Source organism: Aulonocara stuartgranti (genome assembly GCF_965226115.1).
Source record: "Aulonocara stuartgranti genome assembly, chromosome: 1".
NCBI classification, from domain to species: Eukaryota; Metazoa; Chordata; class Actinopteri; order Cichliformes; family Cichlidae; genus Aulonocara; species Aulonocara stuartgranti.
In genome coordinates, this window is record NC_138939.1 from 14,474,639 (window position 1) to 14,492,075 (window position 17,437).

At 38.7% G+C, this 17,437-nt stretch overlaps 1 protein-coding gene across 5 annotated transcripts in view; it reads left to right on the forward strand.

Annotated features, from left to right (window-relative positions):
* The window catches only part of ush2a (Usher syndrome 2A (autosomal recessive, mild)), a 223,245-nt gene that overhangs the window by 95,406 nt on the left and 110,402 nt on the right, over window positions 1-17,437 (forward strand). For all 5 annotated transcript variants that reach the window (XM_082534720.1, XM_082534721.1, XM_082534722.1 and 2 more), the window contains 13 exons: window positions 2,011-2,141; window positions 5,226-5,352; window positions 6,205-6,306; window positions 6,595-6,783; window positions 7,216-7,346; window positions 7,452-7,731; window positions 8,216-8,440; window positions 9,059-9,139; window positions 10,749-10,937; window positions 12,467-12,604; window positions 13,496-13,571; window positions 13,861-13,946; window positions 14,742-14,901. In XM_082534720.1, the coding sequence (XP_082390846.1) occupies window positions 2,011-2,141; window positions 5,226-5,352; window positions 6,205-6,306; window positions 6,595-6,783; window positions 7,216-7,346; window positions 7,452-7,731; window positions 8,216-8,440; window positions 9,059-9,139; window positions 10,749-10,937; window positions 12,467-12,604; window positions 13,496-13,571; window positions 13,861-13,946; window positions 14,742-14,901 (1,915 nt within the window). The remainder of the gene's footprint in view (window positions 1-2,010; window positions 2,142-5,225; window positions 5,353-6,204; window positions 6,307-6,594; window positions 6,784-7,215; window positions 7,347-7,451; window positions 7,732-8,215; window positions 8,441-9,058; window positions 9,140-10,748; window positions 10,938-12,466; window positions 12,605-13,495; window positions 13,572-13,860; window positions 13,947-14,741; window positions 14,902-17,437) is intronic.

Consider the following 17,437-nt stretch of genomic DNA (forward strand, 5'->3'; position numbering starts at 1 on the left):
TGCTTCTTGCAACCATCTACAGCATAACAATAGATCCGGTTACAAAAAGCAAGAAAAGACTTCAAAACTGTGTAAAAAGGTTGAGATCTGAGCTCTGATAATCTGTATTCATTTTGAGTTTTCTGTATAGTGTCTGACTTCTCTCTGTTTTAAGAGAATTCACACACTAATTATTTTGCAAACACTTGCTTCTGATGAACCCTGGACTGACTGCATTGGTCTCCTCAGATCTTCCCACATGTCTGTTCTCTACTGAGACAGACAGAGCTGAAGAAACACACATACTCACAGACACACACATAAACCTTCTTGGTTTGTGTGGTTATGTGGATCTAGTAGTGGATTAAGATCAAATCTCTGATCCATGGTAACATGACAAGGCAGCACGCTGGATGAATGTTTCGTGTGTGTGTGCACGTGTGTCTTAAAGGCTCTGCTGGCCTAAGAACCTCCAAATTTCCCACATTACTAAAATGCAAGGATTAATTCTGAATATTCCTCATCATTTGTTTTGTCAGATCCCAAATCCATTGTCATTTTAGGTGATATGATTTTTTAGGCTTCTCCAATTGAAAATAGCGTAACTGAGAATTATCTGAAAAAGGTAGAATTCAGACATTTTAGCAGTTTAGCATTTCCCTATGAGTTTTTAAGTTCTGAGCCACCAATCTTCTGACAGATTAATGCTACATGTATAACTTGAAAATGTAGGAAAGCAATAGAAACTTTTCCTAACACAATTATTGATAAAATGCTGTTTTGAAGGTGGCAACTAAACCGGCCAAAAATTTGGGGATTCAGAAAATGATCAATTTAATTTCATGTTTAATTTCTATCAAAACTTCAGTTTGTTGTGTTATCATATTTTCTCTCTTAACCCTAGTCGTTGACACTTTAAAGACTTCTCTGTTAACTACTTTATCCTACAAGGATAAAGAAAGGAAGGCTGTGGTATCATGAGATAAAAGCAAGACATTACAAGTGAAAGCTTCCAAAACTGTGGAAGCAGGTGTGTCTTCTAAGATCAATCTTCATGTTTTCCCTGAAGTATCTTAGTGGTAAGATTATCCTAGACGGCTGGCTTACACAGGAAATGAGGTCAGCTTAGAGATTTAGTGCTGTTGGGAAACAGTTATTTTGATAGAAATGTACATTTATCAGTCTTCCTCTTTCTTTTTTACTTAATGGTAAGCATTATGTGAGTACATGACATCTCAGACTGGGGTTTAAACAATCCCTGCAGAGTCCTGTTGGTTCTTGTGACAGTGTGCGTGTATATATACAGCTGTGAAAAAGAAAGACTTCACAAGACTCTTTTGTATGTGATATGGTAAAAAGCTAAGCACGCCACCTGATTCAGTAGTTTGTAGAACCACTTTTGGCAACAAAACACTGTAAAAACAATGTAACTGTAGTCTGTATGAATTTTTGGCTCATTCTTCTTGACAGCATTATCTCAGTTCATAGAGATTTATGGGCATTCGTCTATGGACAGCATTTCAGTTGACTTAAGTTCTGGACTTTGGACTCTGCCATTGCAACATTTAGATTATTTTCTTTTCAGTGATTCTATTGTAGATTCATTAGTGTGCTTGGGATGACTTTAAAATACTTTAATATACAGTTCATGGTCAATGAGTCCTCAGTTCCGCTGGCTCCACTCCCACCGTGCTTGATATTTGGTATATGATGTGCATTATGGCCAAACATCTCACACCTGAAGCCTTTAAACCAGGAAATTGCCCAAACGTCTGCTTTTATAGAGATGACCACACTTACTGATGATCAGTTAATCAAGTGCATTTAATTAATTTAATGACCCTCTTTATCTTGATGCAAGCAGTGAGGGTTTTATATAAAATACATGCTGTAGGCAACCTGAACTTTCTGTGGTCAGCTTTAACACTGAGATAATGTGTAACTCGGAATTAAAATCCTCTTTTAGGCTGTCTCTCTCTTTTACTAAATGTCCATCTCCCCCATCTTGTTCCTTGTCTCCCTTTGTATCAGGTGTTGAGCTGAGTTTTAAGACTCGGGCCCCTGATGGCCTGCTACTCTGCAGCTTCTCTCCAGGAAATCAGGAAGAGTTTTTGGCTGTTCAGATAAAAAATGGACGGCCCTACTTTTTGTTTGACCCACAGGTAGGTAATGTGTTTCAAAAGCGTCTCTGCATAATTGAAACATTTAAATTACGCCGTACTACAACATACATTTTGTTTGCTGCTGTATTTATCTGTATTTACTGATTGTGCATTTTTGTCTAACACCTGATTTTTTTTCCCATTTAATTCTACTCCTTATACCTACTCACTTTTCTCACCTGTGTTTTTCTTTCCTTCTGTATTGCTCTCTCTCCAAGTCTCTTCCATTTTCTCTCTCACTTTCTCTCATCTAATAAATGTGATCTGTAGCCCCTCATTGGTTTCTGTCAGGGAGGCAGGGAAAGGGGAAAAACTTTGAAAGTGTGTCAACGTTTGAATTGGACTGCAATTAACTCATTCCCTGCAGTCACCACGCGCGAATACCAATTGCAAGCTAATTAAGCTTTGCACCCATGCACGCACACATACACACACTCATACACATGCACACAGCCACACAGCCTGACTTTCCTTATCCATCCATACAGACGCATGTAGAAGGGTTAAAGAGTCAACGACTTCGATGATGAAAGTGATGATGGGAGATGATTACACATACTTCCATCAGGCCACCAACTAATTACACACTCAAACAAACATGCACATACACACTTTAGTTTCTCATTAGTATCATTGTGCAATATTTTATCAAAAACTCTTCATCAAAATGTAACTATGGGTTATATCTGTCTATGCAGATGGGTGTATGTCACTGAACAGATCATTGACTATCACTGTTGATTAGTGTGTCTGTGGTTATGTTGCTAGATGTGTGATGGAGTGTATGTGTATCTTCTCCAACTGGGTTGATTCCTTTGTTTAGGCTAGTTTGGAGTAATTAACAGTAGGAGTGGAGTCATGGCTTATTAGTGTTCCCCTAGATACATATAGCTGGGCCCATTACTTCCCCCTATTAGCCTGTTGAGCTAGCCTAATGGGATTACCAATGCAGGGGGGAGGGGGTAATTTAGCATGACACAGGCAGGTGATATGCTCATAAATGCGTGCACATGTGAGCTGCCACACATGCACTTATATCGCAGCTCAAGAACATTTAAGAAAGCATTCACTCAAAATGTAAAAGAGGCAGTTTATACTTTATTGATGCAGGTGAGTAGTGGTTAATGTGTCAGCAACTAGCTATAAATGTACAAGTGCATCCATGCATGGAGCTGTGGTGTCTGTCACATAATGCCAAACATGCGGCATTTTTCAGACTCAGACTGGTTTAAAGGCAAGAGGTGTTTCTTTGCAATGGCCATAAAAAATTATGGCAAGTTATGACTTTATTCTTTGTTGCTGATTATTATTGTTTTGTCCGATATCACTTATTTGATAGGTCTAGTCATTTTATTATCAGGGCAGGAATCCTGGCAGTTTAGTAATATTATCAACAAAAGAGGAAATGAAATAACTAAAGATTTACTGACATAATGGAGTAAAAAGTCGATCAACAGATGTTTTCAAATTTCAATTTAAGCTTGTGATTTATCCAGGTTTTTCTACACTGAAAACGGGTCTCATAAACTAAAAATCCAAACAATATTATTTTACAGCAACAAATGTCCAGGTAGCGTCTCTCAGTCTCTCAAAGTGTGCAAGTGTAGAGGCCCCACAAGTCATCTATGAGGTGCAGCACATCCAGATAAACCCTCTTTCGATCAGATGGTGACTAAAGGAAAAAGAAAAAAACTCAGAGCAACTTGTCTTCAGGTCAAACTTTATTCTCCCCACATATGCACTCCTTAGTTGTGAGCTAGTGAGACCATCAGACTTGAACTTGAGATGACAAAACTGTGTGAGGCTTTCTTTGACCATTTGTTCCATCTGTTCTTAAAAAAAAAAAAGGTTAAATGCCAGTTTTAGTGTGTGAAGACTTGACTGACATGAGGACAGTAAGAAAGTTTAAACACAGATCTAAATGTCATCTGATGTAGAAGTGACAAACCACTTCATCCTTTGTCGCCTCCTCTCTGTTGAGAGATGGCCACACATGCACACACACCCCACACACATTTCCTTTTCATTCTGTCTGTCTCTTACATGTATTCAGAACACACATAAACACACCAAAACTTCATGCTCATATTGTGTTATAAGCTGCCAAGTATTTGCAGGAAAGTCACAGATGCAGCACTTTGGATAAGTGCTTTATATTATGTGTGTGTGTTGACTTCTTCTATCACATACTGTATATTAAAGAGATTGGGCATTGGGGCATCCAACAGTGGACACACACAAATCAAAGGATGACACCACCTCATCACCAGACCTTTGTTTCATCAAACTATTTGCTTTTAGCACACATATTGTCTGATCCTATAATTTTCCTCACAATATAAAATATCAGTGCTTTTCAGTAAAACCATCTTAAATCGAATGGTATTTATAAATTTATCTCAATATTACTATCCAGAAGAGTTGAGTGCCAATTGCTTCCACTACTATTTTACTATTCTTTGGGCAGGTGCTTGTTTTTTGTGTGTGTGTGTGTGTGTGTGTGTGTGTGCGTGTGCGTGTGCGTTAGGAGTTTTAAAAAAATCAAGTAAATAGACTCCTCCCCCATTGTCTTGTTAAGTAGAGCTGTCTAGCAAAGTTGGTAAAGATGTCCGAGTCTGATATACTTTGGCATTCATACATTTATTGATCTCATCATTAAATCTTCATCACCACATGTGCGTCTGTGTAGATGTGTGCATCTACCCATACTTTTCTTTTACTACATTACTCTTTGGCTGCTTGCTAAAAGCTGATCACAACAATGATGTCATACTTAATAGGTAGCAAAAAGCCTTGTAACAACACTTTGATGGTTATATGTGCATGTTTGTGTCCTTTTGAAGATGATGTGTGTCTGTGTGATTGGTATCGCTGATCCTTGATTTTTAGTTAGAGTTTAAAGATTTACCTCATCCACGTGTTTTGCTATAGCTCGATCTGTGTCTTTTGAGCCAGCAATCTTAGGTTGTGTTAACTGATCTGTGATAGTTTGGAAAAAAATGTAAGTCAGTGGATATCCTCACACCATCAGTTCATTTGTGCTTGTGTCATGGGTTTAATGCATGCTTGTGTTTATGTGTGTAGGGTTCAGCAGTGGCTGTGAGCGTACAGGGTGATGGAGGGCACCGCTACAATGATGGACAATGGCATAGTATTAGAGCAACGAGGCAAGGGGCCGTGGGAACAATCGTTGTAAACGATCAATACAGAGGTAACTCTCCTTGTATTCATACTGACCACTGTGTGCATCTGCTCCGTGTGTGGGTGTGTGTGTAATATGCTTATCTACATACATATATCTGGATGTGAATCTTGTGAGGCTGATGTTGATTGTCTGTGTTTTTCTATGTATATATTCTGTAAATCCCCCCACCCTGACTAGGAGATATTATCCAGGTTAATTCCACCCAGTCTGTGTATGATAACAAAAATATTACTGTATCGTATGTGACTAACCAGTTTCACAGCAATGCTCTTTGCTTGTCTGTTAAGCCACTTAGCACTGATCTATAAATATTTCAGTTATAGAAAGCACACCCAATCAAGTGATGAAATAATGTTGGGTTTACAGATGAGAGAAATTTTATTTAAAAAATTAAATCTATCTTTAGGCACTTTGTTACTAGCAGGCTGTTGCATATATGCATTCATTCACATTCATTTATTTTTGTAACAACAAAGTGATTTACGAAAAGCTATTAGCTGGAAACTTGGCGTGGTGTGCAGTGGCTTCTTAAAAATTCAGAGGAAATTGGACAAGTGGAGGACAAAAGAAGGAAAAACGATATCTATAGCAGAGGAACAGTCTCTGAAAGTCAGCAAAGACCTGAAGAATAAACATGGTTGCACCAAATATTGACTTTACTCATTAGAATTGTGCAAAATCTGTTTTTACCTTATATGCTTCCCTTATATGAGAGGTACATCTACATTTTCTTTCCATATATTTCACTGTTCCCCCTGTGCTTTTGTGTCTTAAATTATTCAATATAATAATATAATATTATGTATTCTTTTTATTCTCCACTTCCTCTCTTTTGCTTCTTATTTTCACCACCATCAGGAAGTGCAACAGCTTTAAGTGGTAGCACAATGATTGGTGAGAACATGGGAGTGTTCATTGGAGGGCTGCCAGAAAATTTCATTCTACTAAGACAGGATTCAGGTGGGTTTTCACCTACATATTAAAATCTTTCATGTGGCCACTGGATTATATGCATGTTTTCTGGCTATCTGATATATAATTTAGCGAGGTATACTGTAAGATGACTAGAGGTTTCTGGATCTGATTGAGAGTTGAGCTCATATTCATGCACAAATACTGTGTCTTCTTCCTCATGAAAATCCCTTATTTGACCTTGTGCCTCAAAATGTTGAATAGTCTTTGATTGGAAGTAACAAGTAAACATTTTTAATGTAATCTTATGACTTTTGTTTTTGCTTGTCTCACCAGGAGATGCCAGACTTGTGCGAAAGCGCTTCTCTGGTTGCCTCAGAGATGTGAGTTTTAAGATGTCCGACAGCCCCTCAGAGGAATGGCAAAGTCTTGACTGGGCAAAAGCCACAAAGAAAGTTGCAGTGTATGAAAGCTGGGAGGGATGTCCTCTTCAAACTGTGGATGGAGCCCATTTTCTGGGTCATGGTAGGACCGTAAAGTGCAAAAATAGCATACTGCTATGTTGAAAACCACATGATGTAGCAGCGTATCAGTTACAATAAGCATGAAGTGCTTGGTGCTGTGCAAATATGTGTTCAGATACAACTTTACACTCTTTTTAGTGCTCCTAATGCACTGTCAACACAACATATCTTAATAAGATGCTTGCCGCTGATGTTGGTGGTAATGAGTTTGTTTCATGTTGATAAATATGATGATAAGTTAATTGGCCTCTGTGTGAAAGATCAGGTTCATTAGTGTACATTTCCTCCATTACTGCTGTCTAAAAAGGCCAGCTCATACAGTCTTTCGTCTGTCACTTATGAATAGATGACGGGAAATTTAAATACCTTTTGCACGTTTTAAATTTGACTCGTTCTGCTGGTAAAACTGACACTTTTCTCCTCCTGGTTTCAGGTTACTTGGAATTGGACTCAGGTGTATTTACTGGAGGGCAGATCTTTGATATTTCTATGGACTTTAGGACAGACCAGCTGAATGCGCTGTTGCTCTTCACATACAACACACAAACTGAAGACTTTATGCTGGTAAAAGCAGAGACGTGTTTCAAATTATCGTACTAATGCTGAAAATACTCAAATGAATCTAATGACAGACTTTAACGTTTTCTTTACTGGTTTATATTTTTTAAGGTGGAGCTGGAAGCTGGTCTCTTGTCCTTCATTCTCTCCTCTGAAGGTCATGTGATTGAACTCAGCATGTGGGTGGGGCTTAGCTACTGCGATGGAGACTGGAAACAACTGTCATTGGCAAAACGCGGCTCGCTTATCTCAGCTGCTGTCAATGACTGGGCAGAGGAAGCAAGGGGAATGGGAGGAGCAGTGACGCTGAGAGTTGATTCACCATTATATTTGGGGGGCGTGCCACCAGAGCTCATACATTCTGCTCTAGACAGGCGAAGTCACAAACATGGTGAGATAACATGCACTGAGGTAGTATTTGCATGTCGCTCATTAAAGTGGCAGATGCCAAACCAAGAAAAATGTCTCATTTAGCTACAGTCTCCTATACAGTTCCTTGAATCTCATCATCAAGCATAGTATTTACATATTTTGAGCTCATTGTTTGGCTTTCTTTTCAGTTGGACAAGTTAAAGTACATTTATTTGCAGTTATAACTTGCCTGCTCTTCTGTGTAGCAGAAGAATCACTAAATTAATTAACTTTGACGCATAGCAATCATACTATTTGCTAACATTTGACTAAAATTTAAGAGCATTGTAAATTTGGCATCAGTAAACCTGTGGCATAATTATATGAGTCGGGAAATCCCATTTGACATGTAAAAAAATGGAAAATGCAATTTCCCTGATATAATAAAGATTCCTTCTCACTTTTGCTTCTACTTTTTATACTCTCTCTCTCTGCTTTATGTTTCCTTTTCTTACGTTTCACAGGTCTAGGAGGGTGTTTAAAGGATCTTACTATAAGAAGTGGTAACAGAAACCCTCCCATCAGCCAAAGTGTTAATCTCTCTGTTGCCTCACGCCGTTCTGTCAGAGTCTACTTAGATGGTTGTCCTACCAGTGAAAGCCGGTACAACTGCAGAGGAAACGATTCAGTCCTGGTGTACAGTGGAAAAAAGACTCAAGCCACAGATTATAATCTACAGCCTTTCACTGGTAACACCGCACAGTATACATACACAGTGTCAGCATTACGTTTGTAGGTGTGCTCAATCTTCAGGGAATGCATTAAAAAATAAGAATTATGAGAGTTTTTAAGTACTAAGTTACCAGTAGAGATATTGAGGTTCTATTTCATAACATATTTCATTGTTGAGTGTGTCACATTGAGAAAGCTTTGCCACAGTGTTGTTTTCATTCAAAAGTCTGTTGCTTTTTGTGTCACTGTATAGTTGCTTGATACATGAAGACCTATTTTTATGGCTTTGAGGCACAGCTTCCAGCTATACCATGTTAGCAGCTCACTCTAATTAGTAGTAATTGCTTTTACATCATCATGTTCTCTGATTAAAGCTTACACTGGGGGTATTACTGTGTTGCAACATTATATTACTGACACAGAGATGAATACAAGCTAACCATCCAAGAAGTTCAAATAGAATTTACAGCTGGAAATTACATCACATTAGCTTTAAGAACATGTTATACTTTTAGTGCACTTTTTGTCAAACACAGTTTTGACTAAAACAGTTTTGCCTTGCCTCTGTTTTTTCCTCCCCCTATCCCTAATCCCTTTTCCTGTGTATGAAAACACACATACACATATATTTTAAGAGTACTTGTACAGGTTTGTGGCCTTGGCTGCAGGAGGCTGGGCGGCCGGACCTTGGGAAAGAGGACGCAGCCGAGGCAAAGGTAAAATGTCATTGTGTATGAGATCCTTATTATCATGCTGATATGCTGGCAGATGTTAGCAACAAAATGCATCCAAACACCCAAACTCTACAAGTGCAGTTATAGAATATAACCAGAGTCCTTTAAACGTGGTATCTGCTATAGTATTTTAGTTTGTTCAATGAGTTCTGTCTTGGAATTATATTCCAAAGACAAAGTTACTTGCAAAATGTTAAAAATTTTCCCTGACAGTCTGAAACAGAAGCTTAATTTTCTAACACTGATTTTCATGTTCAGCATGGTGAGGTGTGTTACTGTATGTTCACTTTGTTGTACTTTGTTCAGTAGAGTAAGTCTTTGATCTTGAGAGATTTTGGCTGTAAAACCACTGCTATGTTGTACAATATGTGAGTAATCCAAAGCCAGTGAGTGATATTACATGTGCCTGACGGTATGAGAGATTGATAAGGCCTCTATAAAGGGCATCACAGTAAAAGGCTGTTAACCCAGAATGGCCTGTGTGGTCCCTTGTGTAATATAAAGCTCCTCGTTAGTAGTGAACAATACACTGGTAGGTCTCGGTACACCATACTATGACCAGAAAGAGGAATGGAGGATCAGGAGGGAGGAAGTGCTAAAAAACATTAAGAAATTAAGAGAGAGCTGGGGATTGAGGGCAAGGGATAAGTGGAAAAGCAGGAGAAGGGAAGAGCAAAGAGTCATAAACGAATTAAAAGAAAAGTGAGAAAATGCAAGGAGATGAAGAAATATGCACAGTGACTGGATATTAAAGGGAGAAAGAAAAGGATAAGAATGCAAGAAAATGGTAAAATTGGTGAATGAAGGTGAAAGTAGAAAAAAACATGAACTTAATAACACAAAATAACTAAAGGTTTACACAAAATAGAACATACAGCCCAAAATAAAATAAATAAATAGCCGAATATCCAGCACAGCTGGCCTCATTTTGTGATATTAAAGATACGAATGATATGTGGATACATTTTCAGATACCGAAGAATGTGTGAGCCTTATGGTGTGTAATAATGTATCTATAATTTCAGTTATTTGACTATTTTAAAAGTTTGCACGGAAGATGACTGGTGACAGAAAATGAAGGTGATTGTAATGCAGAGGATGGAAGTGGGATGGGAGTTGGGCCACCAGAGCTGCTGAGGGTATCAGAGAGAGAAATAAGGGGAGTGTTAGAGAGAAAGAGGGAGGCTGATTGCTGTGAAATATAGCCCAGAATGAATGGCTGGCTGTATTAAATCAGCGCTGAAAAAGTTACTACTCTCATAAATACTATTTATGCTAATGGCGAGGTATGATTTACTGGGCCTATTAAAACACAGAGAGATGGGGAATGCTTTTTCTTTATTCTCATGTCCGCCCATCTTGTTGTTTTGCTTTTCGTGCATATTTTTTCATGTATATTTTCCTGTTTAGATTTTATTTTGACATTTGTTTGCCCTGAACTAATTCCTGTATTTCTTTTTTTATTATTATTCTTAAGATGTATTTTGTTAAGTTTAACTATTGTATGTGATTGTTTTCTTTCTTTAATACCATGGGATTTTTTTTCCTACACAGTCTCATTTTGCATCTCTCTTCCTTTTGGCCTTTCAAGTACCTACATCTGTACCACCTCCAATAAAGGTTCAGAGTTTAAACGCCTACAGTGCCAAGGTGAGCTGGGTGCCACCCACTGGTGACATAAGGGGACTGATTGACAGATATGAGCTAAAGGCCTACAACAGAGACTACCGAGAACTACCACCTGTCAGAGCCACATTCCTGGCTAACGGAAACTTCACAGGTAAAAAATGCACGAAACTATTGTAGTCATAAATATAATGCATACAACGTAGCTTGCCATTGCCAGTGTGTGAATGTGTGTGTGAATGGATGGATGACTGAATGTAGTGTAAAGCGCTTTGGGGTCCTTGGGGACTGAGTAAAGCGCTATACAAATGCAGGCCATTTACGAAGACACATTTTAAAATTTATTTAAGCTCTACACCTCCCCAAAAGTATGTCATCCTTTGCTCTTTGCATTTTTACTCACTATGTGCACTATGTTGCAGAACGTTTTACTGCTTGCACTTTTGTTTTGGATGTTATACTGCATTCTTTTGAGCACTTAACAATCAAACTTAAAACAACAAACAATAGACATCACTTTACATACAGGTAAATTTAGCTTTAGTTCTGTTTGCCTTATTGCACCTGTTGTCCTTTACATTTTAGCCTTTACTAAAAAAGCATTCATAATGTCTCCTTTGCTTACTTTCTTCCTTTTTCAGATTTGTATTTCAGACAAAACATACTAGTGCATGTACTCACTGTCCTGGCCAACCCTGTTAATTTCTCCTTGGCAAGTCCCCAGGTTTAGGAGACTGTCTCCATTTGGAACAAGACACTCAGGACTACCCCAATGATGTCATACCCTGGCATTGCTCCTTTTTCTCTCTCTCTAGCTGTTGCTCACTTTTCGATCTTTCCCCACTTCATCTTTTATGATGATGATGATGTCTGCGTCCGCTGCTGCTATTCGTCCCCCCTCTCATCCACTTCGCCATGTCTCTAGGCAAATATGAAGATGAGCTCTCTGTCTCAGTCTTTCTCAGTGTCTCTCTCGCTGCTTCTCATTCACTCCCCCTCTCTTTGCCAGACATTAAGTCCACCCTGATAAGGCTTCTTCTTAATTTATGATGGCCTCAACACCTGACTGCAGAATTACACCAATGGCTAAAAAACACAGAAAAGCAAATGAGGGTGTAATGGCAGCCGAGTGGGGCCCTGGCCCCTAATTGAATTAAAAGACATGGGTAACAGTAAGGGAGAGTGAAAAAGAGAGACAAGTGCAGCGTGATTGGACACAACGGTGGGGAGACTTGGGAGGGGGTGGAAGAGAAGAGAGGGTGACTTAGAAAATACAGAGAAGGGTGGAGAGGGCCAAGACGGTGAGGACAAAAAACATCCAAAGAGAGACGGCTGAAGCTTTACAATTAGAATAGACTCTCTGTTTGCCAAGCACAGTAGATTTGCTTAGCAACAGCAGCCCATAGTTACAAGTAAAGCATTTAAATTGTGTTGTTGATGCTTGTTGATAAAGACTCAAGTAAAGGATACAAATAGGCCTGATTTGTCACAAAGGATATTTTTACAATCTTTCAGGGCTTGTGTCGAGCAATACTCTATACCCATAGTGTATGTACACTGCAAATATGCATTCTGACATGTAGCTGAGTTAACAAAATTGAGTTTGTATTCTTCAAAGTTATTCTTTTTTAAACGGTGTAATGCGTAAACCTTATTCATTGACATTTATATGCTCCTCTTAAGGTGTGCTGTCGGGTCTCACTCCGTCTACTCGGTACATTGTCACCGTGAGTGCCTGTTCTCCTGTTGGTTGCACTGAGAGCCTTCGTAACAACAATGGTGATAATGATTTGAGATGGAGTATCGCAACCCCAGAGGAAGGTAAGCAACAAACACATGCAAACTTTCACAGATTCATGCACCTATGAACAGAACTTCAGTGTCAGCGTCCTTACCAGTAGAAGAAATGTATGATTCTTTATGCACAGAGACACAGAGCGCAGAGACTTCTAAACACACTTAGATATGTTCAACCTGTTTCCTGCATGAGATACATAGCATATGAAAAAAGGAGAGGAGTGCTGGCACAAGAAAGGAGGAGACAAAAGAGAGGGTAAAAAGCAAAGAGAGGTTATTTGCCAGCTTGTTAAGTCATATAAAAACATGCATGAAGAAAGAAAAAGTAAAAGAGGAAAAGACATATTTTTATGTTATATGTTACTTTAATCTGTACTGGACTAACAGGCCTTGTTGGGGAGATAATGTGACGGCAGAGGTCAGTACAGAGACAGCAAAAATCAATCTGAAGTTAAAGAAAAAAACAGATTACTGTATTGATTTTCACTGAGCACAGAGTTAAGACACTGAAACATGTTAGAGAGACTGGAGAAAGAATTAATTTAAAACACACACAAATGCAGCACAGACACTTTTTTTACTCACTTATCCTTGAGTACAGGCACATTTTTCTTCACCTTATTTGAGATCAGTGAACATGAGATCATAAAATTTTCACGTTTCTCTCTTGGTGAAAACCTTTTGAAAAGTAATCCAAAGCGATGTCACTGTCTAACACCATATGAAATACTGAATTATTTATCGGTGACATTTGATGATATAGAATGATAACCTCTATAAAGCTAAGGCTTGCCATAGTTTTTCTTCACTGTTACTTAAAAGATACACTACGTGTTCATATTTACTCTAGTTCCTTATGCCGATCACTATATTTGTGTTAACATAAAAACTTGATTTTATTCTTCTATGCATCAGTTCCCGATGCTGTGTCTCCTCCAGCTGCAGTCTCATCCCCCACAGCACTCTATGTTAACTGGGAACCTCCAGCAAGGTAACAAAAAATACAGTTTTTACCTGTCCTCTCTCACCTCCATGCTGCATATTAATATTTAACTCAAGAACCTTCACCAATGACGAGGAAGTAATAAGTACATTCTGAATTAGTAGTAAATGGACAGTATTGTAAAACAGGAACAGAATTTGGTTCTGTATTGCTTATATTTTCCCCCAGCTTGAATAAATGTGTAGCCAACATAGATTTTGGCACAAAAACAATATATGGTATAGTGTACACAATATAATAATATTACCTTCATCTCACTTTTTTGTTCCACTGATAGGCCCAATGGAGGCATTACAGAGTACCTCCTCTATCACAACAACCAAATGGTCTACAGAGGGAAAAACAGACAACACAACATCACTGGTAAAGAGGAGAGAGTGCATGTGAGGTTGTGTGTGTGTGCTCCAGCGTAACTGTGACTGTAGAGGGATGGGGCCTCGGAGTAAAGAGAAGGGGAACACTGAAGAAAGGCAAAATGGAGTGGAGGATTAGCATTTGAAAGCAGGAAGAGTGTCTGAGTCCTCACCAAGGGAATAGCACTTTGAAAAAGACGGCTAAACACACACACACATGAAAATGAAGCAGCGGAGAAACAAAGAAAACTAAACATTAGCGCACGTGCATACACACAATTTGCTTTGAAGGCTCTCACTAAAGAGATCTAAATAAGGTATGAAACACATGTCACACAACTGAGCCATGCGCCAGATAGACTCACACATTAATACAATACACATATACACATGGAATGCAGAAATGTGCATAAACACACATACAAACACATGAACAGGACACTCATCCTATACAGCTTTACTGCCCAGCAATGAGTGTCTTTCTAGGTTAATGAAGGCATGAGAGCACATATCATCCCTGCTGGGTTAATAATGCACAGTGTCTGATGTTCACAGTGATTGGAAGGATTATGAATATAGTAATTATACATTATTTGGAAGAATTGAATGTGTAACACAGAGTGAGATTACAAAAGATGGTAAATGGAGAATAGGTTTGAAACAAAGAAAGATCCTTAAAGAGAAAGAACAGTGAAGATACAGTCAGGGAAGAGGAGTATTGATGGTTGTAGGTGCAACACAAGTTAATCGTTTTGAACTATCGCTTCTCTCTTTCACTTTTTGGGTGTGTGCATTTGTGTTGCAGGTCTTGGTGTATACACCACTCATGTCCTGATATTGAGTGCATGCACTTCAGTGGGTTGCACCAACAGTTCACAAGTTACAATGCTGACTTCACAGCTTCCTCCTGGACCTCTGCAAGCACCAACTCTTACCCCGCTAGACTCTCGAACTATTTTTGTAGAGTAAGTACACACACACACACACACACACACACACACACACACACACACACACACACACACACACACACACACACACGTGTATTAGTATTTGATGGTAATATCTAAGCATATATACGCACAGAACTAGGGTGCACTCACATTTTTAAATTATTCAAAATGTATAAAACCTTTATTTGTATTTTATAAGTTTTGCCTGGGCAGTATACAAGGACAGAGAGAGACTAAGCAAGAGCGAGTCAGTGACCTTCTGCAGTTGTGTTTACCATGCAGAATATTCTTCTACGCTTGACCTTTCACCATTAGAGGGAGGTGACAAGGGAAGATAGATCTCTGTACTTTTTTTTATAATGTTCCCAGTTTTTCTGTATATGTGTGTGAAAGTGTGTGAGCCATTAGCGTTATCCGCTGCAGAAAAAATACATTACTACTCATATGCATGCAGGGCCCTGACCTTAGTCATGATTATGCTGCCCTGTGCCCAAAAAAGTAAAACATGCTATAATTTGCAAATCACTTAAGCCTTATATTTATTTTTAGTTAATCCAGCTGAAAAATCTTGTTCTATGGTGTCGCCCATACTTTTGTCTGTCCACAGCATTGCTACTCTTCCTGGAGTATAGGTTTCATCAAACTTACACAAAGATTACTTAAATGGACTTTAACCAAAATTGTGCTGAAGGTCATGGTCATAATTGTCATTGTACAAGCACTTTTTCATGTTCCCATGAATCACTATTCCTCCTAAAATTCAAAATTATTCGATGGCTTGAAATATCTCTTTACCATATATGTTGCATGCCACTTGTATCCTGTTTATTGCTGATGATTATGGTCTTGCAGGTAATGATCATGGAGGCAGTGGTCCTAGTTGTTGGTTGGAGCCCTCCTTTCAACATTGTGTTAACGTCACTAATATGGTCAATGCTATGACATGCTAAAGGGTTCACATATTTTCAAGCTTTTTGTGGCCTTAATTGCTTCTGAACTTCTAGTCATAATAGTCCTGAACACTTTGGTTTGGTTGCGAAAGAGATTAATTTGTCCAGGATATTAGTGTTTGCCAATGGATTTACTGTAATTCTCATTATTTTGTGCAATGCAGCGAACCAGTGGCAAGAAAAAAAAACTTCTTTCGGTCTTTCTTTCTGTACTTTGCACATTACAATAACCTGTGAATTGCTATGGATCATGAGCTGAATGAGCTCAAGTTACTGATACACTGGCTAAATATTACAAAGTAAAAATTTTAAACAGATTTTGCATTTCTTTTCCTGCTAATTTTAATTTGGATGCCAGCAACACCTTTAAAAAAGCTGGGTCAGGAGCATGTTTCCCAATGAGTTGCATAAACTCTCCTTCTAACAACTGGTTGTGAGTGTTTGGATAGTATGGAGACTAATTGCCCTAGTTTTGAAGACAGAATGTTTTTTTAATTTCTGTTTGATATACTATATGTTTATATAATAATAATAATATTTTATACGTGATCCCCGTGGGGAAATTGCTCTCTGCATTTAACCCATTCACTCAGTGAAGCAGTGGGCAGCCACTGGGCGCCCGGGGAGCAGTGTGTTGGGACAGTACCTTGCTCAGAGGTACCTCAGGGTAGCCGTTCAGTGGATTTGAATCCTCGACCTTCCGATCATGGGGCCACCACTCTACCTACTGAGCTATCCCTCATAAATAAACATTCACATATATATATAAATGTTTATTAATCTCGCTGTCACCCCCAGAGTGTGGTATGTATGTGTTCCTCAAGCTTGGATCTTCTACAAGCGGCCTGAGAGTTTGAATGTTTTGTGCAGTATCTTAGCTGTTCCTAGGATTGCACTCTTTTTCCACATCAGAAACCTCTAATGTTGTACCTGGAGTCTGGTGGGTCCTCTCTTCCAGTTTCAGGTTTACAGCTTCTAATGCTCAATGCAGTCAAAGTGTGGAAATGATGAGCCAAACCTTGGCAGAAGAGAACAGTGGAACTAAATGAGCCCCTTACAATGACAAATGCATCTACTAAGCTGATGATGATTGTTTCCAGACTCAAGTTAGACACATTACCAAATGATCTATGACTACCCCAACTCATTGACAGAGTATCGTCAGATGAGATGCTTGCAGATGTAAACACTGCTCTACGCACCATCCCCACAATTGGTATCACTGAAACCAGCGAGCTAATATACACCACTGCCACAGTAATCCTAGAAGCACTTGGGTAAGAAGATCAAGCCAAAATCAGAGAAACCTGGAGAAACATGTTAGTCAGTAAACTGAGGTGCAGTTGGCATCATATACTTGTATTTGATTGTTTAGCATTGTTTTTGTTTTTTAAAATAAAAATGCACTGCAAAAAGATTTCTTACAAAATATTCGTTCTGTGAACCTGTTTAAACTACAGGTCCAGGTAGTTTATACAGGTTGGCTGTTGAAAAGGAAAATTAAATTACCTGACAGAATGCATTGACCGCCACAGTATTCCTATATAGAGTGGGGGAGTGTATTGTTTCATTTCCTGAGCCTTTAAAATGCTTTTGAT